This window comes from Phalangium opilio, unplaced genomic scaffold (genome assembly GCF_054372755.1).
Source record: "Phalangium opilio isolate 3A_F unplaced genomic scaffold, DU_Popi_V2 ptg000025l_1, whole genome shotgun sequence".
Lineage (NCBI taxonomy): Eukaryota > Metazoa > Arthropoda > Arachnida > Opiliones > Phalangiidae > Phalangium > Phalangium opilio.
In genome coordinates this window covers 320,449-345,707 of record NW_028324156.1, presented here as the reverse complement: position 1 = coordinate 345,707, position 25,259 = coordinate 320,449, and the positions used below count along the sequence as shown (strand labels likewise).

The 25,259-nt window shown below is 37.0% G+C and overlaps 4 protein-coding genes across 6 annotated transcripts in view; 2 read left to right on the top strand and 2 right to left on the bottom strand.

The window, feature by feature from the left end:
* Window positions 1-25,259, bottom strand: part of LOC149691571 (flavin-containing monooxygenase 5-like) — an 81,119-nt gene that overhangs the window by 34,878 nt on the left and 20,982 nt on the right. The window lies entirely within an intron of this gene.
* Window positions 6,222-8,309, top strand: LOC149691574 (MKRN2 opposite strand protein). The gene is made up of 4 exons (XM_089868929.1): window positions 6,222-6,785; window positions 7,267-7,316; window positions 7,389-7,554; window positions 7,619-8,309. The coding sequence occupies exons 1-4, from the start codon at window positions 6,562-6,564 to the stop codon at window positions 7,815-7,817; spliced, it is 639 nt and encodes a 212-aa protein (XP_089725055.1). The 5' UTR covers window positions 6,222-6,561; the 3' UTR covers window positions 7,818-8,309.
* Window positions 7,866-9,003, bottom strand: fh (frataxin). Its single transcript, XM_089868922.1, has one exon. It carries the CDS (start codon window positions 8,899-8,901, stop codon window positions 8,305-8,307), a length of 597 nt encoding a protein of 198 aa, XP_089725048.1. The 5' UTR covers window positions 8,902-9,003; the 3' UTR covers window positions 7,866-8,304.
* Window positions 10,112-25,259, top strand: part of LOC149691572 (diacylglycerol kinase theta) — a 28,009-nt gene continuing 12,861 nt past the window's right edge. The window contains exons 1-7 of one of the 2 annotated variants that reach the window (XM_089868897.1): window positions 10,112-11,401; window positions 12,135-12,220; window positions 12,379-13,264; window positions 21,949-22,028; window positions 23,938-24,040; window positions 24,139-24,227; window positions 24,332-24,463. In XM_089868897.1, the coding sequence (XP_089725023.1) occupies window positions 13,069-13,264; window positions 21,949-22,028; window positions 23,938-24,040; window positions 24,139-24,227; window positions 24,332-24,463 (600 nt within the window). In that variant the 5' untranslated portion in view covers window positions 10,112-11,401; window positions 12,135-12,220; window positions 12,379-13,068. The remainder of the gene's footprint in view (window positions 11,402-12,134; window positions 12,221-12,378; window positions 13,265-21,948; window positions 22,029-23,937; window positions 24,041-24,138; window positions 24,228-24,331; window positions 24,464-25,259) is intronic. The other variant, XM_089868898.1, reaches the window with a different exon arrangement.

Here is a 25,259-nt window from a genome sequence, read left to right as displayed (position 1 = left end):
ATTAGCAGCCGACATAATTTAACCAATAACATTGTCCAAATTGTCAAAGAACAAAATCTATTCTTGAGTGGTTAACGAAACGAACTGATTTAACAAATATTTCAAGTAATAAAGACAATTTAAGGTATTGAATTATTATTATTGGGGGAGAGGGGGATCACGTCCTTGCACCGATGCCAGAGGCATATTGTGCACCCTCATATTCAGGCCTTGAAGAGGCCTGTGGCCGCGGTGTACCGTAGAATTTGTTCCACCGTTGTGGAAGAGACCCTCTAGGGCTCCACAGTATGTGAATCGAAGTGTTCTAACCTGAGTGAGGCGAAGTAATCGCACTCGCACAGTATGTGAGAAGGAGTTTCTTCCTTCTCCCGGCACGACCGGCAGAGAGGGTCGTCAGCAAGGCCCATCAGATGGAGGTGTCTATTTAGCCGACAGTGTCCGGCCAAAAGACCGGTGGTCAGCCAAATATTCCATCTGCTGAGCGCAATAAGGTCCCTAGCCCTAGACCTGCAGGGGCCATTGACAAACTGTTTCGTTTGTCTCTGGCCCTCACCCTCCATATTATGCCAGAGCTTATTTTGAACGACTGTCAACCTGTCATGCAGACTCCGTCTAGCGTATGGGGACGACCGGTGACGGTCCCAAGACCTTGGCCTTCGCCCCCTTTTAGCAAACCTATCGGCTTGCTCATTGCCATGATGTCCGCTATGCCCCGGCACCCAGTACAACTGGACCCTGTTGCGGGACGCCAGTCGCTCAAGCAGATCAAGGCAACTGCGCACCAGGTGAGACGTTATCTGACACTGGTTCAGCGCTTTCAAGGCGGCCTGACTGTCAGAGTAAATTCTCACAGTCCCCCCCCCCCCCCGAAAGAAAGGCTGCATATAGAGCTTGCTCAAAGTGAATTTTCATTTATTCGATATTAACTGCAAATAATTTTTTACGTTGAAACGGATTATAATTACCGTGCGTAATACTTGACTATGCTTATAAGTTTCTCTTTTTTAAAATGACTAATGGGTCAATAAGTGAAACTTAAAACCAGTAGAATTTACCCAGCTTACATCAAAACAAAATTTATAATTGCATTTTGTTTGATTGTGTACGTGAATAAGGACATCCCTGATTTCATGTCCACCTTTGTTTCAAACTTTCCCATTATTCAAGCATTTTTCTCAAACACACATAAGGCCAGCTAAAATTCTCAGCCCCCCAGGTTCAAAAACGTTCCGACGCCCCTGCGTAGGACTTCAATTCTCGCTTGTCGTTCTGCTAGAACTAGCTATAGCTCGAGCTGTAAGTCTCTCAGTAGCATTAAGCATGGTTTTCACTTGACCGAAAAAAACTACTTTGCAGCTGGACATCAAACGTCAGATTTGCTTTTTACGTTGTCGCCCAGCGTTATAGCGTTTTCACCTAGCGTAGTTCTCGCAAATAATGGAACCAAGGCTTAACAGATAAACTGAACACTGCACCAATTGCGATCCATCTATTTTCTTTCTTTTTTTGCAATCTTTGTTTCTAATATCATACAGATTTGTATTGTTCCTAACCTCTTCAATAAACATTTCAGCATTGAACTTCGGTATTTTCAGGGATTTGTACAAGTAACTGACTCGATTAGGATCGAAATAAATAAAAAGATGGCGGACCGCGGACGGCCTCTTCCGCACACGCATGGGCGAAAATGACGTCATGACTCTAGCTTATTGCTGATTGGCTCGCGCAGAGCGTTAACGTTGAACGCGGCCGAAAAAATAGAAAGCTAATATCGCCACACTCAACGTAATTTCTGTCCAGCGTAACTAGGTTTTTTTTCGGTTGTCGCTTGACGTCGGGCGAAAAGTCGTGATTTACGCCAAGTGAAAACCATGCTTTACGAAGTATAGGTAGTGACATACTTATGGAACATATCTTATAAACTTATGCTCTTTCTTAAGAGTACTCGCCAAATCGACACTCGCCGATTAACGAATATTTGGCTCTAACTAAAGCACATCGTTTCCTTCATAGCTTTAAGATATATGGCTTGCTTGATTCAAGTTTTATAAGATGCTAAAAACGCGGGCCTCTTTACATTATATAGAGAAAGAGGTGAAAATTGTGTTAGTAGGTTTAGGATCATTCTTCTTATTTGAAATCGAAAGAATAAATTTCCCTTAAGCGTAAATCGCCTCAAAAAAGGAAAGATGCTTTTGTAAGAAAGGATGGGGGTTTCTTCCAAGGAAGAAAAAGATGATGATGATCAATATCGCAAAATCTAATTAAACTCAATTTTGGACTGAAGTTTCCTTTCGATTAGAGGTTAAATATATGGCAACCTCGTTCGAATACACGCTACCCCATTTCTCACGAATTAAATATTATTTACAAGAAGAAAAAGTTTGAAAATAAAATAAGATCGTTATTCCTTAAGCCTTGTTTTGAATTTAGAAATTTACGCGCGCTTTTGATATAAATTATTTCTCATGGGATTAATGTCACGAGATTTTTGTGAATAAATTAAAATTTCATTAAGTCTATTTTACTAAAATAACAAAAACAAAATGGTCGTTAAGTCAAAGAATCTCAGGTGATTTTGAGCAATAAAATATGGAAATGTCGCTCGTGGGACTTAAGTCACGTGATTTATGAATAAATTAAAATTTCGTTAAGCCTATTTTACTAAAATAACCAACAAAATGGCCGAAAAATTAGAGAATCTCAGGTGATTTTGAGCAAAAAATATATAGAAATGTCTCTCGTGGTACTAAAATCACGTGATTTTTGAATAAACTAAATATTCGTTAAGCCTATAACAAACAAAATGGACAAAAAGTCAAAGAATCTTTTGAACTTTTTTCAAATGACTTTGATTAATAAATATCAATTGTGCTTCGTGGGAATAAAGTCACGTAATTTGGGAATAAATAATAATTTAGTTAAGCCTATTTTACTGAAATAACAAAAACAAAATGGCCGAAAAGTTAAAGAATCTTTTGAACTTTTTTCAATTGATTTTGACCAATAAATATCAATTGTTCCTCGTGAGACTCAAGTCACGTGATTTGAGAATAAATAATAACTTAATTAAGCCTATATTACAAAAATAAGAAACAAAAATGACCGAAAAGTCAGAGAATCTTTTGAACCAATCTCAAATAACTTTGTAACTTTGACAAATAAATAACTATTTAAACTTGAACTTGAAAAATTTAAAGAAAATAAAATACGTTCTCTATTTCTTCTGAAAACCCCTGGGGCCAAAATAAAAGTTTCATTCCCTCCTCCCGTTGTAGACGACTTCCTTTCCCAAATCTTTAAGATCTTAAATAAAATTTAGACAACCTGGATTGAATATCCATCTTCCCATGTAGGACATCAGACAAACCGACCCCGAGAATATATTTCTCTCTCTATTTTTTTAAATTTATTTACTAAGCCTAAAATCATGTTTACCATGGTCAAATAAAAACAACACAATTCATTGGGTTCCCCCCCTCATGGCGAATCATCAACCACTAAACATAACCATTATAAAAACCAAGTATTTAGTCATTTATAATAAGCACGGTTTTAAATGGGTCACTAACCTCATTTTGCACAATTAACATACTACCATGGCTATCCACCCCCAAGATTAGAAGCGCAACTTAAAAGAAATGTATAATTCTGATATAAAAAAATGTTTTAAATTATTATATTTTGGTTTGTAGATAATTTATATAAATTTATATTTAAAGAATTTAGAATTATAATAGACATGTTTTGCTTTTGAGAAAGTAGAACTCAATTAAAAGAATATTTTAAATTATAATATTTTGGCTTGCACAGAATTTAGAAATATAATAGACAATTCTTTTTTATATAAGAAAGTAAAAAACTAAGTTATTTTAACAAAAAAGTGTGGGAGAGATATGGTTAATAATTCCTCGTTTTCAGGATAAAAATTGAGAGTTGGATATATTTTTAAGCAACCCACGATATAATTCTTTTAAATATAATAATTCATTATTACTAAAAATTTCATATTATATTTATAACTCAATATATGGAATAAAAAACGGGCCTTTAAAGCGTGGTCAGTTTCGATTTTTTAACCGCGGGTTATGTATGGTCAGTCACACAGAGCGAGGAGTGGATATACGCACATATACAGGGTGGACTTTTAAAAATGGTGATATACAGTGGGATTGTTCTATGAGAAATCAATTTAAAAGTCGAAAATTTAACTTCTATAGTCTATACCCATTTTTTGCCTATAATTCTAACCATCCCTTACCCTTTTTGTAACATCCTGTATAATGGATTTAGAACAATATGGGGAGAAATTAAATTAATTAAGACATGGAGGATTAAGTAAGTAGTGAAAATATAAAATAATTTAGAATTATGTGAGAATTAAACCCTCCATTCGTTATGGTTACACGCAAAATAGACCTGCGATCACCATGTATAAAAGATTTAGAATAATGTGGAAATTAGATAACTAAATAGATCTTAAGTAATACAAGGATGATTAAGTATGAAGTGGAAATACGTATAAATAATAAACATATAAAACAATTTGGAATTATGTGGGAATTAGACCCTCGATTCGTTATACCATAAGTTTATAATGCCTAGGCATGATAAACTTATGGTTTTACGTAAAATAGATCTGAGGTAACACAGAAAAGTTTTCTAAAAGTTCCAAAATCAAGATTAAAACCTCACTTAAAAGGAAAGCTGTAGGGTAATATTATTATTACACGTGGATTTTTTTAATAGGGGCGTTTTTAGACGGAAAGGAAACGCGTATATAAACTTAATCGTCGTCCCTTCGAGGCAAACTTTGACCTCATTTCTAAAACGTTTTAAAAAGCCATAACACCATCCATAAATGAGCACACCGCGTCTTCTTCAAAATACAAAAAACACTTTGGGATTACCCCTTTTCAATTTCTACCAGTTTTCTCCCTCTGACACTTGATTATCTATTCTAAGCTAAGCCTAAATCTACTCTAATAACACTACAAAACGTGATAGTTATAGCTTTGATGTTAAAATAAATTGAGGTCATCGTTATACTTTAGTTTTCCAAACGCAATTATTTATTTCATCCCCTATATATCTACTTTTCATTTTTTTAAAAAAAAAGAAACTTGATCTTGAATTTAAAATTATCCTCTCGTTTATGATTAATTAAGATTAAAATTAAGCCTAGAGGGGGGAGAAGGGATAAAAGTGTCTATGGTAATTAAGAAATTTTATTCACTAACGAAGATAATTATTCAAAACTAATCTTAATTAGTGAGACTAAAGAAAATTGGAAGAGACATTAAGGAGTTCAGGACAGTTAGGGTAAAATGTCAAAGCTCAATTTTATCCAAGGAACATTTCCTAAGCCTAAATTTGAAAATTAGGCTTAAGAAACATTTCCTAAGCCTAAATTTGAAAATTAGGCTTAAGAAACATTTACTAATCCTAAATTTGAAAAGTAGGCTTAAGAAATATTTCCTAAGCAAAATTTGAATAGTAGGCTTAAGAAACATTTGCTAAGCCTAAATTTTAAAAGTAGGCTTAACAAACTACTTTATGTCAAGGTTCTCTTCGAGGCGAACATTTGCTAAGCCTAAATTTTAAAATTAGGCTTAACTTTGACAAGTACTAGAAATAACGATCGATGAACTCCAGAATGTAATTATAAAAATAATTGTACTTTGAAACATTAAAATCCTTCAGAGGATGTTATTCAATTGCCTAATAATAACAAGAATTAAATATTTTTCGAAATAATTAAACTAAAATACTTCTACGTGTTTGAGGAAATTAAAACGAATAATTTCTACATAAAAAAGTTCCTTATTATTATAATAATAATAAACCTGAGAAAAAACATTCCCCATATGAAAGAAACTTAATTATTTTCTTAATAGCTTATTGTGTATATTTTTAGCGTTAAATACGCATGATATAAAAAAGCAATATTGCATCTTTAAAATAAAATAATAAGTGAAGAGAAAAATAGGCGGGAAAATTTGCACAAATTTATATTTTCATTTCCCGCCATAAGAATTGTGATGATACGCTTTTGATAATATAACAACACAATACAGTGCCTCTGTACGTTTTATAAGGAAAGAAACTTTTGTACGAACCTTTCTTTCATACCCCCTTTCGAGCATTCTATTTTGTATATGGTAAAGTACACGAGGAAACTTCGGAGTCGGAGGAAATTCTGTCCTATCTACAAACCTGCCCCTGGCATCCTGACTTTAGTGGGAAAAATTTTCACAGACAAAACACACGCGTTCTAGAGCCAGCGGTTCAATGTCAGTTCTGAGTCCGAGCGAAGTAGTTTCGTGGCTCTTTCGCTGGCCATAGCCATTTAAAATTAACCGTTTATTATTACCAAGTGTTAGAATGAGGGTTATTTAACAATAATACTTCATTTCCCGACGATTATCGTAGTTAATCCCGGTGAAATTCAATAAAAACGCGACTTTTAAACATCCCTTAAGCCTTGGCTACGATTTTGTTTATCATCGAGCGCATTTCGGCGGGAAATTTAAAAATTTTGAACTGAATTGAATTTTCCAAATGAAAATCATGCACGGAGACCCGGGAATATTGTGTTTTCAACATTGCGAAAAGGACGTGAAAATATTTTGTTTCGATTTACCCAAAATTTGTCCCTTGTGTAAAAAAGATCTCTTGACAACGGAATTAAGGATTCCGCCTTTTCGAATACCTTTCCCGTTTACCGGTGCCAAAAAGATGCCTTGCTCCGTTGTGATTAAACCTACTTCCGGTGATTTCTTGCAGTAAGTGTTTGCAATTTGAATATCATTCTTATTATTATAGTATAGACCAATGACGGGACGGTGTGGGAAAAGGTTAAAGGTCAAGGTTAATAGAACTATGAGTGGGTAAAGCGGGACTAGTGACGAAATTATTGCTAAGGGTTATTTTAGAACTATGAGTATAAGTCGGTAAAGCGGGACTAGTGACGAAATTATTGCTAAGGGTTATTTTAGGCTTATGTAGACAAGGGAAATAAACTAAAAACAAAATGACTGATTAGTCTTAGCAAAATACAGAGTGTTATATTTCCTGAATTGGTAGAAAGGGTCATAAAAGAAACGGGTCATAATGTTTCTATTGTTCTTAAACGTCACGCCTGTAGATTCGGTTAATGGCCCTGGGAATTTTTTTAGTAGTTTAGTATGATGGGGAAAATAGTGGGAACCCCATCCATTGTTATTTTGAAAGTATTTAAACAAATTTTAAATCATTATTTTATAGTCAATATCAAAATTCAGCTGATCTCCATATTGGAGTAACTGACGCCAATGGTAGTGTTGTTTTCCCAGGTTATACTGGACTAATTAATTTAATACTAATTGTATTTGAATTTTAATAATTAGGAGATGTACAGGAATTTGATAAAATGGGGTTAAGAAAAGCTTCGATTCAAGATTGGAGTCAGTGTTTACCGATCCCGGTGTGTCCAAAATTGGACAATACGTGGAAAGAATATTGGGATTATATTTTAGACATTATTTGTCAGCAAGAGCAATGGAATATGGAAAAGTAATTAGTAAAGTTTTTAATTACTAATTAGGGCTATAATCTATAATTCTTTCCATATAAATAGCTATGACGAAGAAAGTCACAACTGCTACACGTTTGTCATCAACTTTTTACGTTCATTGCAACTAAAAGAACTAAAAGCCTCTCTTACGAGTAAAACGCAATTCTGCAAGGACTTTATCATTCCCAGAACAAGAAACGCCGCCAAGTACATTGCTCTTTATAGACAACTCAGGAAAGAAGGTGTTAGCATACAAAGATGAACTTAACGATGATTTTTTTTTCCCCGTAATAAAAAAAAATATTTCAGGTTTAGTTAATTCAATTGAAAGGGAAATTAGTTTAATTAGTTTCACAGTTAACACGAATGACAAAACAAATGCTGTTTATTTTTTTTTTCTGATTTAATTCACACCACTTTTCAGGGTAACGCTAAACCTACAAAGCTGTTATTGTTACGGGCTCTTGTGATTAATTAATTTTTAAACTTTGTGGTATTTTTCGACATCTAATCACTTTATTAAGAAACAGCTTTTTTATTTTTCAGTTCCTAACTGTATATTTTTTTATTTACTTCTAAGATTTATATTTTATTAGCTTTTAAGCTAAGCCTATTTTATTTTATTTTATTGTACAATTTTTAATATTTACCAATTGATAATGATAACTCATGGGAGAAAGGTTTTGATATATTTTTGTGTAAACAAAGTCCTAAATAAAGTTTAGCGCAACGAATTGTACAAATAAAACTCAGACTCCGGGGAATTCTACCTTTTTTTCTAACACTTTACTAAATTCCTCCGATAAGATTCCGTTTAACGTAATGCCCGTTCTTTTATAAATCCATTGATTATCAACGTAATCAAAACGTAATGGTCCACTAAAAGGTGACGAAAACCATATTTGTCTGTTGGGAGTTTGCTTATTTATAACGTAAGTACCATACTGTTCACCCAAGAACACTTTTAAAATGCCATCGCTCAATGAAACATCTGTATCATTAAGATTATCAGCAGATTCTAATATTTCATCGATAAATTCCGCCAAACTTTGTAAAGTATTTTCAACTAGTTTCTCGTATTCAACCAAATTAAACGCGTTTTCAATGTTGGTGTCTGAATTAGAATTATCCGTGGAAAAGTTCGTCGTAATTACCATTTTTTGCGGTGAAATGTCCCCTAGCAGACGATTTTTGACACTACTAAACTTCAATAAGCCTTGGTCAAGGGTTGTTACGATTCGGGATAAACGCGTTACATTTCTGACTGTATCTCTCCTAATTAAATATTTGGTGTTATAGGAACTAATTGACTTTAAATTCAGTAAAATGCGCCGATTAAACGCCATAGTTAACTTTGTGGGTTTAAAATACGACCCTATAATTCTGCAACAAAAACGTAGCACAGTGCACTGAGAAACACACGCCACACGGTACACACGTCGAGGCTTCGATACACCAGAAAAATCCTTTACTGCCATCTACACAGATTACGTTATACTAATCTAAATTTGCTAATTAATTTTAATTTTACTACACTTAATATTCTATATTTATTGAGATATAATAATAAATAATTTAAATATATTTAATCATAGAGGCAAAAAATGTTTTTTTTTTTAAATCTCACCAGCTATTCCCCCTATACGCTACTAAGTACGCTACCCTGCAGTGCATATCCCCATGCGGTTGGAACACTTCTACAGGGGCCATAGGAAATACATTAGTAGGCCATTTTTAGACATAATTTTTATAAAATCTTCCAAAAAGGGTTAATAAATTATGGAAGAATTGTAAAGTTAAATTAAATCAATATATATATAATATCAATTCGTTTAAACAACATTTTTGCGTCATCTGTCTTACGTTCAATTGCAAAAGATATTATAAGGATTAAAATGAGAAAAAAAAACTTATTTGTTATGTTTATTCTAGGTTTAAGTTTGTGTACTCTTATCAATCTTAATATCAATAAAATAGGCTTAGCAACTGGTAAAACTTATTAGAAATAAAGCTCCAAAACCCACGCATAAATTCCTAAAAAATTAGGCTTAAGTTTAAGCCTAATTCTTTAAATTAACTAAAACAAACTAAGGAGAGCTATAGATGTCGCGAAGTAAAGAGAGAGGGGGGACCGAGTTGATTGATATTAAGAGCTTCCTCACGACTCAAGAGTGACGGGGAAGTAGACGGGAGGAAGAGGATATCAAGCATTTTGTTATTTTTTTTTTTATTTTCTCCATTTCCTAGGCAGCTAGATTACCCCTACATACGATGCTGTAAGAGAGAGAGAGCGCGCAGTCTAGAACCTTATCCAACTTACCCCATTCCAAGCCTGCAAAATTGAGCCTGCTGAACTCAGTTTCACTACAGCTACATTACAATTTCTCGCGGGTAGAGAGCAAGCGAGAGAGAGTACAGATTCCCTCCTCTTTCTCTCCAACAAGGAGAAATGAAACTTGTAACCTAGAGATACCAAATAACGGTAGGCTAACTTACTAGTAAAACCGAATAAACACTGGCATTTTTTACTAAAAACTACACTAGCTCTGGTGAAGGATAGAATTAGGCTTAAGTTAGAGTTAGACGTATGTTATCGCTTAGTTGGGGTTAGTTCCTACAATACAACTCCAGTATTTGAGAGAAGTATCATTCATCCTTGCCTAGGAGAAAGAGAGTATACCGCTCGATTCGCCTATTCGACTCTGGTTCGGCTATTCCCGGAGAGTTTACCACAACCCCCCTCTTTTCCTATATGATCCGAGGTCGGTTCGGCGCTTGCGAGAGAGAACATGGGAGAGAGAATCCTTTGCCTAGGCTAGGCTAGGCTAAGCTCGCGCTAGTATCGCAACCCCCGGAAAAACATCACCCATTCACCCTGCTAAGTCTTTGTTAAGGGCTTTCCACGTGCAAAGTGTGGAGCGCGCGAGCTGGCTGGCTCCTTTCGCCTATAGGCTGGTACTACGTAACGAGCCGATCTCTCCCGACAAGCTTCGCGGAAGAGAAAACCATCGTCGAATGGCGGAAGTTGGGAAGAGCCAGAAAGGTTACCGTTGAAAAGTTGGGCTTCCCCGTTCCATTTTTGTATCATGAATAACGTTCCGTTTTATAACGCGGTCATAATTTTACTAGTTAAAACAATTCGCGTATAAACCGTGGTTTATAAAGACGCTATTCGAATTAAAATCATGGAAGTTAAAAAGGTTTAAATAAAAACGGGGATAGAGAAACGGTTTTTTTCCTTCTTCCTTCCTTCTTTCTTTGGTTAACGAACGAACGGGTTTGGTTTGCTTTTGGCTTGACTGGGAAGTTCCCAGTCCGGAGGAAAAAGTATATCCGCTAAGCCTAACTCTCCGTAGCATCTAAAACCAGCCAGCTCTAATCTACAACAACAATTCTGGTCCAAATTTGCCAAGAAACGGAAGATACCTTTCTTCCTTAATTAATTAATTCGATAGCGCGATTAAATTTTAGACCCAAAAGTGAATTAATATCATCACCTAACTCGGCTTTGCTTCAAATTTCTTCCAAGTATATACTTAACATCGAACCAAACGAAACAACAAATTCAAATAATAATACTACTACTAAAAAAATTAAAACAACAACCCTTTTCCTTATATCGACAAAATCGTGTTTTATCTTTACCTCGGAGGACTGTGGCTTTATCTTACTACCATCGTGGGAAAAAAAATATCATCTTAACTATTAGCTTCTCTGTCAAAAATTTTTCGATATATTTCCTAATTATCTGTTCTTTTTTGGGTGGCTTTTCCTAATTTTTTCAAAATTTCTCGCGTGTACCCGCCACTATTTACCACTCTTTGGGATGCTGTGAAGGAATATACAGTAGGTACCTTTAAATCATCTTAACTTTTATCTTTATCTCTATCTATTTTATCTCTCTATATCACTTTCGATGCAAATTTGGTCTAGCAAAGGCAGAGTTTTCTGTAAGATATAATGACATAAGACACACTTTTCCCGTATATAAAATTAAAGGGGAAGTGTCACTAGAATTAGAGTTTAGTTCACTGCTCCTTTAAAAACTGAAACTTCATCTTACGATAGAGGCGCCATTAATAAAAAATAATCTGGAATCAAAATTAATTAAAAAAGTAAAAAACTTAACACTAATAATGAAAAACTGTTAAGCCTAATATCACCAACAACATGGCTGCCTACCGTCTTTTCCTATACCCCATGATGCATTACGAATACGAATTCCGGACTAATAAATAATAACTAGAACCAAGGCTTAACGGAAAACAATTCGTACAAACTCTGCCTTCACTTCGATTACCTTATTTTATTACCTATACTTTTAATAGAATTTAGTTAATTAATTACCGCTTTGGTAATTAAACTCCACATAAATTACCATCATCATACGTCATTTAGACCGAGAGAGAAAAAATCACACCCCCCCCCCTAATTTTTTGGGTTTTGGGGTTTTCACAATTCATTACTATAGTTACAAATAAAAACCAACTAATTATGCCAATTAATTATTATACTCCATTAAATTAATTAATTAATCAACAATCTCTCTACAACGTTAATCTTGTATACAATTTTATAGGCCTTTATAAAACGAAAACACAAACAAAACCAAAAATACAAAACAAAAAAATAATAAGAAAAATATCCATGGAATATAAAACTTAGGTATTTCATTTAAACCAAATTCTATATATATATATATATATTAAATGTTTCTTTTCCGATTGATAATTTATAATTATATTATAACCCTATACATATATATATATTCCTGTATATTTTTTTCTTACCTCCTTACACTCCCAATCCAAATGTTTTTGCAGGACTCTATAAATCTCCACTTAAATCTTAAAATTTTTTCAAAAATCACTGTTTCTAAAAAAAGCGTCTGCTACTAACTCCAAAAATCCGCAAAAAATCTCAAAACTAATAAACCAGTCCACCAACCCTAATTATATTAATGTGAATGAATTTTAATATCTATTTTTGAACCTATTATTTATTATTTTTGCTTCAGAATTTCCTTATTAATCACGATTAATTTTAAATATAATAATCACGAAACACCGTAATTCTAATCCCATTTAACGTAACAGCACAATTTTAAATATTTAATATGCATGTTTGCATGTTAAAACGTTTTAAATTATTATTGCGTATAGATAAAGCAAAATAGTCTTAAAAATTAACAGCAATGTGTTCTTCTAAATTCAATTTAGACGGATGGTTATATTAATGTTTTATTTCTTAAATTTAATTGGTTTAAAAAACTATGACGTAGATATTTTTCACTCTTTCTCTCTCTCTATTTTTCTACTTTAACCAATAAACAAAATACTACAATTTTCCGTCTATCTCTGCTTTTCCTTTGCCCCCCCCTACCCGATCCGCTCTTCGCCTTAAAACTTGACCTATAACCTTTCCTACGAAATATTTGACCGACTGGGATTATCGGACACTGTGGACCGCTGGCTTGGCAAGCTCTGGCCGGTTTCTTCAGAAGGTGGAACAGTATGGCTAGCTCCGGACCTAGGCACAATCAAAGTGCCCCAAGGCCCTGCAGCGACAATCCTAGCCCCACCGCCGAAACCCATCCGGACTACGAACACGGCCACTACTTTACCAAGAAGACCTTTCACAAGCCGACCTATTGCCATCATTGCACCGATATGCTATGGGGTCTCATCGGACAAGGATACATATGCGAAGGTCAGCGCACAAACACTTTATTTCTAAAATATTTATTAACTTCGATAGAGGTTTATTTTCCATTTAAAAAGGGTAGGAGGGTAGACTTAACTAAACTATATCCCCCTGCAAAAGTGTTCCAACTGCTGGACACCGGTGTCCAAGGAGAAGTCAAGTTATAGGGTTCGCTATGCCCCTCCCTTTGTAGAAGTGTTCCAACTTCTGGACTCCGGTGTTCAAGGAGAAGCCAATTTATAGGGGTTCGGTATGCCCCTCCCCTTTGTACAAGTGTTCCAACTGCTGGACACCGGTGTCCAAGGAGAAGCCAAGTTATAGGGTTCGCTATGCCCCTCCCCTTTGTACAAGTGTTCCAACTGCTGGACACCGGTTTCCAAGGAGAAGCCAAGTTATAGGGGTTCGCTATGCCCCTCCCCTTTGTAGAAGTGTTCCAACTGCTGGACACCGGTGTCCAAGGCAAAGCCAAGTTATATGGGTTCGCGAAAATGGTTTATGTTATCTCACCAGTCACGGATATATCTGGTAAACACAGGAAATAAGTGGACATTGTGTTTGTGAAAAAGGAAAATTCAAGTGTGTCGTGAAGTTTCTTGGAATAAATACGCGTCATCATTTTGTTAATTTAATTAAAAAGAATTTAATTAAAAAAAAAGACCCTAATGGCACGCCAGGTTTTATAATACCTTCCAACCAAGTTGCTCATAGACTATAATCGTGACGTAATCTTTGCCCCGTGAATAAAAACAGAACGGAGATATGACAAACAAGTCGGGAAAACCAAAATATTACCTCTCCGTGTCGAGATTATATAAACTTAAGTATCCAATGAAAACGTCGACCTTTTTGCCCTCATCCTTTCCCGCGCTTTGCGCTTCCGCATTTCATCCTTACTCTCAACATTATCTTCCTCCATTTTACATACAAAAATCGAATACTCACAAAAAGGAGCGGCAAAAACCTGCTGGCTCTTTACAACCACTTAATTTGACTTAATATCCAACTTCCAAACACAAATATTTACTGGTAGATAAATTGACAACCTACAAGCAAAGAAAAATTCTCAAGAATGGCTCCCGCAAATTTAAAAGGTCTATTTTCAACTAGGTTTTTTTGAAATTTTTGGTCTAACTGTTATCTACACCTAGATGGTTTTCAGAGAAACAAACAAGGAGCATAAACACAATAATGGAAGCTTCAGTTTTATTTAAAACATGTGAAACAATTATCATCTCTGCAAATAGCTTACACATGTCTTTTTTACCAATGCCTAACCGTTTGGATTTTTCTAAAGCAATCTCAGCACCAAAAAATATTTTTTGATACAAAATAAATGTTTTATATTCTTATTAAGAATAAAACAAAAGGATAAAAAAGATCTGTCCTCTCGTAATTTTTTAAGCTTTTATCAAGATTACTCTATACAACAGTAACAAGGAGTATAAACCCATTAGTGGAAGCAGTATTTTTTTTCCGAAACAATCTCGCTTATGTTTATCCTCTCTAGGCTTCGCTAAATACGTATTTCTCTTACGTAAAATATTAATAGACAGGCAAGGATTCATACCATTAAAGAAGGAGAGCAATATTATCCATATTTTCATTTCATATACAGAGAAAAGAAATTATTATGTTTCTGAGAGGAGCTTCCCATTTTTGTTGTTGTTTTGAAAAATATATCGCAATGCACGGGCCTTAATAGATATAGGAGGCAATGAATGAAATATATCACAATGCACAGGCCTTGATAGATATAGGAGGCAACGAAGGAAATATATCGCATGCACGGGCCTTGGTAGATATAGGAGGCAATGATAATCTCTCTCTTTGCACGAGAGATTTATCTTTAATATTTAAATAAATATAATTATTTTTAATTATTTTAATCTTCAATAATTAACATTAATAATAGTTAAATCGTTTAAAATAAAGTTATACCTATTATCATCTCAAACTTTGCTAATATTGACGTTTAAAGTGAAGGGTACCCCTCTTGCCCGCTTTTTTCAAATTTGGGGTATATATACGATTCGATTCCATTATAATAGTAAGGAAAAAGCGCAATTGCGAAAACCTTTGGTGGAGATCCCACCTTAGGGAGGCTAGACGTTTCTCGTAACCCTAGCTGATCGCCGCGTATATCCTAAAACCAAACGATGATAATGGAGTAGAAGCCAATGATATAGATTGGTGTCTATGTGGAATAGACTTTGTGGATGGTGGTGTTAGAAGCCAGTGTAAGTGCAGACTGGTGTCAATGTGGGATTGACAAAGAATAGAAGATGGTGGTGGTGGAAGCCAGAAAAGTACCAGACCGGTGTTCTTATGGGATGGACGAAGACCAAACATGGTGGTGTGAGAACTCAAGTATAGACTAGCCAAAGGAGAGAAATACAATTTTCCAAATTTCTGTGAACTGTCAATGCGGTCCGGAAATTGGGAACACGTTTGCTCCGATACGCAAACTGCGAACGCGGTCACGTGGGTGTAACAACGGACAGACAGACACACAGACAGACACACACACACACACACAGACAGACACGGCCGTTACAGAACCTCTCCTGGACTACGTCACACGGAGAGGTAAAAAGGAGAAGAAGAAGATTTTAGTTTCTCAATGTTTCTGGTCTCCGGGTTTTCTAGCCAGGGTTGAGGCACCCTTGATTGATTAGTGCGCGTATGTATGTACGAAACGTTGGGCCTTACTACCCAAGAGCAAGCGAACGCTGCCACCCTCACTTCCCTCGGTTCGGCTCCGTAAGCGATCGATGTCTCAACGGCACTAAGAACAGTATCTTCTATTTCCTCTCTCTCTTTCTCTCTGACACAGGAGCTCTGGTTTCGAGAGAATGAGACGCGTACAGTCACACCATACTTTAACTATCGTTTCAAATCGATTTCAAAGGGTTTTTATTGAGTGGCTATGGGTTATCGCTACGTAGCCATGGCTTATTTTCTTAACTATATACTCGAGTTTTGATTCTGTTTTGTAACCACAAGTATAAAGTATGGTTAGAAAGGAGTAAAGAAGGGTTATGAGTTAAGACACACAGAGGATTTCTCTGTATCTATTATAGAACCAGAGTTCTGAAGGTGTAAATAAGAGAGTGAATGGAATTGTTAGAGGTCATTTTTAGTAATTTGTTTAATTACTCGGGCCCTGATTGTTGTAACCCCATGTATTTAGTTTCCTTATAAAGGGGAGGAATAGGGCTATAACATAATTGAAGGACTTTCCTGTATCTCTTATAGAACCAGAGTTAAAAGTAGAGGATGTTCACGAACATTTTGCTTAATTACTCAAGCCCTGATTGTTGTAACCCCAAGTATTTAGTATGCTTGGAAAGGGGAGAAATATGACTATAACCTACTTAAAGGACTTCCCAGTATCTTTAATAGAACCAGAGTTAAATGGTGTCGTGTAAATAAGGAAATGCTAATCCTATGGAGAAGGTGTTTCCAAACTTTTTGCTTAATTACTCGGGCCCTGATTGTCGTAACCCCAAGTATTTAGTATCCTTAAAGAGGAGAAATAGGACTATAACAAACTCAAAGGACTTCCCTGTATCTCTAATAGAACCAGAGTTAAAAGGTGTCGTATAGATAAGTTCATGTTAATCCTTTGGAGAGGACGTTGCTTAATTACTCGGGCCATGATTATCGTAACCCCAAATATTAAGTATCCTTATAAAGAGGAGAAATAGGGCTATGACATACTCAAAGGACTGTCCCTGTATCTCTTTAGAATCAGAGTAATATCACTTGATTATCCAACTTGATTACATTGCAAAAAATGATAGAAATTCCAACATTGGGTATAGGTTATTGTCCTCCAAATATTAGTATACTTAAACACATCTGTTAGATCGGTTATTGACACGTGTAGATATACAAAACAGTTATAAACGATAAAATATAATACAGGTGGTGTCAACGCAACTCTACCTTCCTCCTTTTTCTAAACCAGATTATTTTAAAATACTAAACTTAATATAACTTTTAACAACTGTCAAATTACGTTCAATTAAAAAACACGAATACCTTTAACGAACCAAATTAGTCTTAGTGTAAAGATGAACTCCACAAAACGTTAAGTGTGTCCATTATCTCTCCATAATTCCCCGAGTACTTAAAATCTATTACTTATTTGCAAGCTGGTTTATTTTAAGATTGATTTTCGACAGCTGTTTAGACTATAATCTATACAGGGTGTTTATGATAAGCCTAGCACCATAAATTAAGAGGCTGTTAATTCTTTGAGTGCACGATTTTGAGTCGAAAATGAAACGCTTCTATCTATGACATTTTGTTTGCCCCAAGGAACACTATTTTCGAGTTACGATGTTTTGAGTGTTTTAGGCAAAATTACCCCTTAATTAATTAAATTAGAAATTATTATCTAAATCAGTTTCATAATTACATTTAAGGGGTCATCCCTAAAACACTCCAATAATACAATCTTAACTAGAAAACGGTGACCCGGACGGCAAAATGAGAAGTAGAACTTACATTTTAGACTCAAAATCGTGCACCCAAGAACATCCCCCTTAAATTAATTTCAACCAGACTTATCAAAAACACCCTGTATAATTTTGAACACACTAAACTACGTCGAAAAATGTGTGCTCTTTATAAGTTAATACTGTAGGCCTATTTATCGCCTTTTAAATACGATTTTAACTAAAAATGATACCACCAATTTCATAGATAATCTAGCAAGTTGATCAAGACTAAAATAATTTATATAAAAACATATAATATTGAATTCAATCCAATCCCGATGAAGACAAAGATAGCAAAAAAAAAAAAAAAAAAAACCACAAAATTAATTTTTATCAAGAGGAGATGATGATATGAAGTATGCCCGGCACCCTCATCTACCCCAACTCGCCCCCAATAGAGGGGCAAAAAAATAAATAAAAAAAAATTGTTCTAGTCCGTCCGTCGCTTGCGAGAGAGAGAGAGAGAGAGATTCGGTTGGTTTTCAGCTATATAAACCCAAACCCAAAGCTTAAACCCAGGCGCCAGGGTCCAGGGGTATGCGTGTATACTCTTCGATCGAACAGGCTAGCGCATGCGTAGTTGATATCTGTACGTACACTTTCCTTCTCCAAAAGGGTAGGTAGGTTGGTTGGTGTATGCATTTGAACGAACGTCGTCGTGGCCGGGGATCAGAACGGAACGGCGCCCACCCGACCACGATCTTAAAGGGGGGGCGGGGGGCACGACCCCTGACGTAAACCAAATGCAACTCTGCAGTAGTTGAATCGACTGACTCGCGGCAGCGACGGTGGAGGAAAAATAACCAACCAGTCCAGGAGATGAGGAAAATGAGAAATAAGGATGGATGAAAAAATAAGGCCCTTTTTTGGTTGTCAGTCCGTAACAAAACTCTCTCTCTCTCTAATGGGTTCATACAAACCTGTAAAAATCAGTGATTAAAAATAGTTGACAAAAACCTCAGGGAAATTTAGAATTTTTAGTAAAATTCAGGGAAATCAGCGTCAACATGTTCATAAACATACCCTCCATAGGATTAACATTACACTGAATTTTGGAGACTCATAACTGTGGTTATATTAGAGATACGGGGATGTCCTTTGATTATGTTATAGTCATATTTGCCCCACCCCCTCCTTCGTTAACATTTGCACCATAGGATACTACATATACGGGAAAAACCTGGAAAATTCAGGGAAGTATATGGGGAAAAACCTGGAAAATTCAGGGAAGTATATGGGGAAAAACCTGGAAAATTCAGGGAAGTATATGGGGAAAAACCTGTAAATCTCAGGGAAATTTGTTTTCCAAAAGTTGTATGAACCCTGAATTAGTCTATGTACCCGTGGCGTGGTTCTGCTAGAACTCTTGGGTATTCACAAAAAAAGTGCATTAAATGTTACGCAATTTCCCTCTAAACACGTTAGTTAGTTTATAACACTGTTTTTAGATAATTACTATGGATTCTCGTTAAGGTGAAAAAAAAATAATAATAATAATAATAAAAAAAACTAATTACCTAAATTATGTATCATAAGCTCTTATTTGGTATACAGGGTGCTTTTGATAGGCTTGTTTGCCATGAATGAAAAGCTTCAATTTACGTCCCACCTTGTATTTTGAAAGGGGGACTTGGACTATGGCGCGCGAATAGTTAGGCATCTTATAACTTCTCCCTAGTAAACTAGATATCACTTCTTGGTAGAAGTAAGGGTACGCTGGTAAAATAAAGCTAATTACTCCACACCTTATTAAGTAACTATTTCCTTAATTGTTTTAGGGGCCAATCAATGTTTGGGAGCTCATATCTCCTTTAACTTAACGTTGTAGACCCCACTTCTTCTTTAACATGAACTTTCCACTCAGTTTGACCCAGAAACACGCTGTATAGATTAGGCTTAAAAGAAATATGGTTATTTTCGGTTTCTTTATTTGCAGAAACTGAGAGCTTTAAAATAAGATAAATTATGTAAATATCGGTCCATAACGAAGAAAGTGGCATTTTTTTTTATCCCCCTAAAAATATTAGGGTTAAAAAGGGACCCAAAACCCCAGCCAAATCTCGTGAAAATACGTCATCAAAATTCAAAACGTTTAACACGTGCTAATTCAATCTACAGCTGATTTCGTCAAAATGACATCGAAATCTTTGACACGTGACTAATAATTACGAAAATAGGTTTTAACAATCCCCCCCCCCCCAAAGATGGTAGAAAGATCAAACGGTATATTCTATCCTATGAAAAACATTAACATGTACAAAAATGGGCCAAGCCTCGCTTCGTGCCCTCTCCGCCGTAAAACGTTCTGAGATCCCATGTAGAGCCAAGTCTGCCTTTTGTTCTCATTCAATCGCCAATTGAACAATTATGTTATAAATTAAGTCCTTTTCCTAATTAATAACCAATATTCTTTGACTCTATCATTATTATACATCTTTGTTCGTATCAAAAATATCGTGACTTGGCAATCGCAGATAAGTAATATTAAAAGGAAGTCGAGGGGATATTCACTAAATCGTTGCCGATTTTGAAATAATCGAAGGGATATTCACTAAATCGTTTATGGTCGAGGGGATATGTACAAGTTTATAAGATGAGTCATGCACAACCCTATGCACAAATTATATGGTGAGTTATGCATAACCCTATTTACAAGTTTATAAGGCGAGTTATGCATAACCTTATGTACACCTGCGCTTGCCAAGTCACGATATTTTTGATACGAACAAAGATGTATAATAATGATAGAGTCAAAGAATATTGGTTATTAATTAGGAAAAGGACTTAATTTATAACATAATTGTTCAATTGGCGATTGAATGAGAACAAAAGGCAGACTTGGCTCTACATGGGATCTCAGAACGTTTTACGGCGGAGAGGGCACGAAGCGAGGCTTGGCCCATTTTTGTACATGTTAATGTTTTTCATAGGATCTCACTTCTTTTTGTAGACCCTCTCGTTATACTTCGGTAGTTATATTAAAACAAGACCCTCTCGTGGTACTTCGTTTGCCAATATAATCGCTAACGTTTGTCCATATTTACGCTGAATTACCCCTTTCGACCCGCAGAGAATATGCAATAAAGATTGTACGCGATATCCTAATAAAAGAATCAGTTACGACACATTTCTTTTAAACTACTACTCCTATTAGCTTTAATATATATTTAACTTTCGGTTAACTTTGGACCATTACGTCCTTTCATCAAGAACACACACTATTTCAGTTGAAAAGACGGCAGCGCCATCTAGTTTTAAAATAAAGAACTAAAGAACAATTTTATAAAAATTTAGGGATGTTTTAATTTTTCTGTGCTTTATAAAATAAATGAAAACTAAATCCTGAATTTTAAGTTTCTATCTCCCCTAGAAGTACCTTAGAATTTTGATGATCGGTGAGTGAGTGAGTGAGTGACAAAATAAGGTATATTTCACCTGCGATATTTCGAAAAGTATATAGTGTAGGAACTTGAAATTTGGAAACTATAGCTACGATTGACGGTCCTAGCTGTAAGCAAAATTTCAGGGTTTTACCTGTACCCATCACGAAGTTACAGTGGGCTTAAAAGTGCCACGAGTTGTTTCGAGAAAAGGATGTCAGTGCTCGACTTGGCTGGGAGCACTGCCGTGCTCCCAGATCTCTTTTAAAGGATCGAAAAATCATTGCCGTGCAGCACCACCACTAAGGGGATCCATTTTTAGAAGAAAACGTAGAGGATTGTGGGTAGAGAGGGATGAGGAGAATGAGGAGGTTGAACAAATTTAAAATTTTGATGGAATAATAGAAGAGAAGGTGGAAGAAGAAGGGTCAGGCCCTGAAAAGCCAATTATGGGCTAGGGTGCCCGAAATAGTCAGGAGAGAGAGCGCTCGCTTTAGAAAAAGGTTATTTTAAAACAAGAGCTTTTCCGCGGTATAGAAGGAAAGACGGACGGGACCACGTACGACGTGATGGTTTTAAAATGACCCCGAAATAGAACGGTGCCCTTTATAGAAAAACCTTTCACGATCACCTCTTTTTTAACCCGAAAGAAAAATTAAAATTATCGATCTGTCGATTTAAGAAGAAAATATAGGCTTATCAATTATCGTTAAAACGTTAATTTTAAACCTACAAGGTCACCTCACCGCAAAAAATGTTCACGGGAATTTAATACTGAAACGTTAAAATTTTGTTTTTAAAACAGTTTGCAACTTCGTTGTCCATGACCGGTGCCTGAAAACAGTGGTTTCGCCGTGTTCGACGATCGCTTCTAATTTTATTAAAGTACGTTTCTATTTTGAAATAATAATAAGAGCAAGATGATAGCCTGACGAAAACCTAGGCCAAACCTAGCCGAAACCTAGCCCGAACCTAGCCGAAACCTAGCCCGAACCTAGCCGAAACCTTGCCTTAAACCTAGACGAAACCTTGCCTTAAACCTAGCCCAAACCTCGCCTTAAACCTAGCCGAAACCTCGCCTTAAACCTAGCCGAAACCTCGCCTTAAACCTAGCCCAAACCTCGCCTTAAACCTAGCCCAAACCTCGCCTTAAACCTAGCCCAAACCTCGCCTTAAACCTAGCCCAAACCTCGCCTTAAACCTAGCCCAAACCTCGCCTTAAACCTAGCCCAAACCTCGCCTTAAACCTAGCCCAAACCTCGCCTTAAACCTAGCCCAAACCTCGCCTTAAACCTAGCCCAAACCTCGCCTTAAACCTAGCCCAAACCTCGCCTTAAACCTAGCCCAAACCTCGCCTTAAACCTAGCCCAAACCTCGCCTTAAACCTAGCCCAAACCTCGCCTTAAACCTAGCCCAAACCTCGCCTTAAACCTAGACGAAACCTCGCCTTAAACCTAGACGAAACCTCGCCTTAAACCTAGACGAAACCTCGCCTTAAACCTAGACGAAACCTCGCCTTAAACCTAGACGAAACCTCGCCTTAAACCTAGACGAAACCTCGCCTTAAACCTAGACGAAACCTCGCCTTAAACCTAGACGAAACCTCGCCTTAAACCTAGACGAAACCTCGCCTTAAACCTAGACGAAACCTCGCCTTAAACCTAGACGAAACCTCGCCTTAAACCTAGACGAAACCTCGCCTTAAACCTAGACGAAACCTCGCCTTAAACCTAGACGAAACCTCGCCTTAAACCTAGACGAAACCTCGCCTTAAACCTAGACGAAACCTCGCCTTAAACCTAGACGAAACCTCGCCTTAAACCTAGACGAAACCTCGCCTTAAACCTAGACGAAACCTCGCCTTAAACCTAGACGAAACCTCGCCTTAAACCTAGACGAAACCTCGCCTTAAACCTAGACGAAACCTCGCCTTAAACCTAGACGAAACCTCGCCTTAAACCTAGACGAAACCTCGCCTTAAACCTAGACGAAACCTCGCCTTAAACCTAGACGAAACCTCGCCTTAAACCTAGACGAAACCTCGCCTTAAACCTAGACGAAACCTCGCCTTAAACCTAGACGAAACCTCGCCTTAAACCTAGACGAAACTTCGCCTTAAACCTAGACGAAACCTCGCCTTAAACCTAGACGAAACCTCGCCTTAAACCTAGACGAAACCTCGCCTGAAACCTAGACGAAACCTCGCCTTAAACCTAGACGAAACCTCGCCTTAAACCTAGACGAAACCTCGCCTTAAACCTAGACGAAACCTCGCCTTAAACCTAGACGAAACCTCGCCTTAAACCTAGACGAAACCTCGCCTTAAACCTAGACGAAACCTCGCCTTAAACCTAGACGAAACCTCGCCTTAAACCTAGACGAAACCTCGCCTTAAACCTAGACGAAACTTCGCCTTAAACCTAGACGAAACCTCGCCTTAAACCTAGACGAAACCTCGCCTTAAACCTAGACGAAACCTCGCCTTAAACCTAGACGAAACCTCGCCTTAAACCTAGACGAAACCTCGCCTTAAACCTAGACGAAACCTCGCCTTAAACCTAGACGAAACCTCGCCTTAAACCTAGACGAAACCTCGCCTTAAACCTAGACGAAACCTCGCCTTAAACCTAGACGAAACCTCGCCTTAAACCTAGACGAAACCTCGCCTTAAGCCTAGACGAAACCTAACCTTGACTTTCCGGATATAACTACGGAGAGTCAGGTTCCCGTCTTAACCTCGATTAAGGGCTATATCCGTTAATTTAATTTAATTATGGTTTAATTTTTAAACTAGTTCCCGGTTCCTCATTGCTGGACCGAACCGGGTCACCTGAAGAAAAAATTCTGCAACGTATGTAGGAAGAAAATCGAAGACAGTTGCGCCGTAAGGTGCGAAGGTGAGCTAACACATTAACCCGTTCACTCCAACCATTCATTTGTTTAACCTAACCTAACACTAACTAACACGGACATCGTATCTACTTTATTAAACCAGTTTGCGAGTACTGCGTCCATTTGGAATGTCAGGACTTCAGCGTTTCCGATTGTAAAGAATGTGCCACATATGCCCCAAGCCGAGACTTGGTAAGTTGTTAAGTTTTCGTTGCCCTAACCTAAGCGTCGCACCACTTCAGCGTACGATTCCCTAACTGATATATATTCTGTTTAAAATATTTTTTAATCATCAGCCTTCAGTAACTCAGTTCCACCATTGGAGAGAAGGAAATTTACCGGGAAACTCGAAATGTCATTTGTGCAAAAGAACATGCTGGTCGGCAGAATGTCTAGCTGGAATGCGATGCGAATGGTGTGGTTTAACGGTAAGTTATGGTCTTTATGGACTACCTATGCTTACCCAAGGCTAGAAAGATGGTAAGCTAAGGCTGAACCGAACCTACTCTAACCTAAGCTAAGCCCGAACCGAACCTACAATAACCTAAGCTAATCCCGAACCGAACCTACAATAACCTAAGCTAATCCCGAACCGAACCTACAATAACCTAAGCTAATCCCGAACCGAACCTACAATAACCTAAGCTAATCCCGAACCGAACCTACAATAACCTAAGCTAATCCCGAACCGAACCTACAATAACCTAAGCTAATCCCGAACCGAACCTACAATAACCTAAGCTAATCCCGAACCGAACCTACAATAACCTAAGCTAATCCCGAACCGAACCTACTCTAACCCAAGCTAATCCCGAACCGAACCTACAATAACCCAAGCTAATCCCGAACCGAACCTACTCTAACCCAAGCTAATCCCGAACCGAACCTACAATAACCCAAGCTAATCCCGAACCGAACCTACTCTAACCCAAGCTAATCCCGAACCGAACCTACTCTAACCCAAGCTAATCCCGAACCGAACCTACTCTAACCCAAGCTAATCCCGAACCGAACCTACTCTAACCCAAGCTAATCCCGAACCGAACCTACTCTAACCCAAACTAATCCCGAACCGAACCTACTCTAACCCAAACTAATCCCGAACCGAACCTACTCTAACCCAAACTAATCCCGAACCGAACCTACTCTAACCCAAGCTAATCCCGAACCGAACCTACTCTAACCCAAGCTAATCCCGAACCGAACCTACTCTAACCCAAGCTA

Bases quoted from the DNA above. Each gene is read 5' to 3' on its own strand.
- LOC149691574 (XM_089868929.1), top strand. From the start codon at position 6,562: ATGAAAATCATGCACGGAGACCCGGGAATATTGTGTTTTCAACATTGC. The intron at 7,317-7,388 runs GTAGTGTTGTTT...TTTAATAATTAG, and splicing joins TGGAGTAACTGACGCCAATG to GAGATGTACAGGAATTTGAT. The intron at 7,555-7,618 runs GTAATTAGTAAA...CCATATAAATAG, and splicing joins GAGCAATGGAATATGGAAAA to CTATGACGAAGAAAGTCACA.
- fh (XM_089868922.1), bottom strand. From the start codon at position 8,901: ATGGCGTTTAATCGGCGCATTTTACTGAATTTAAAGTCAATTAGTTCC.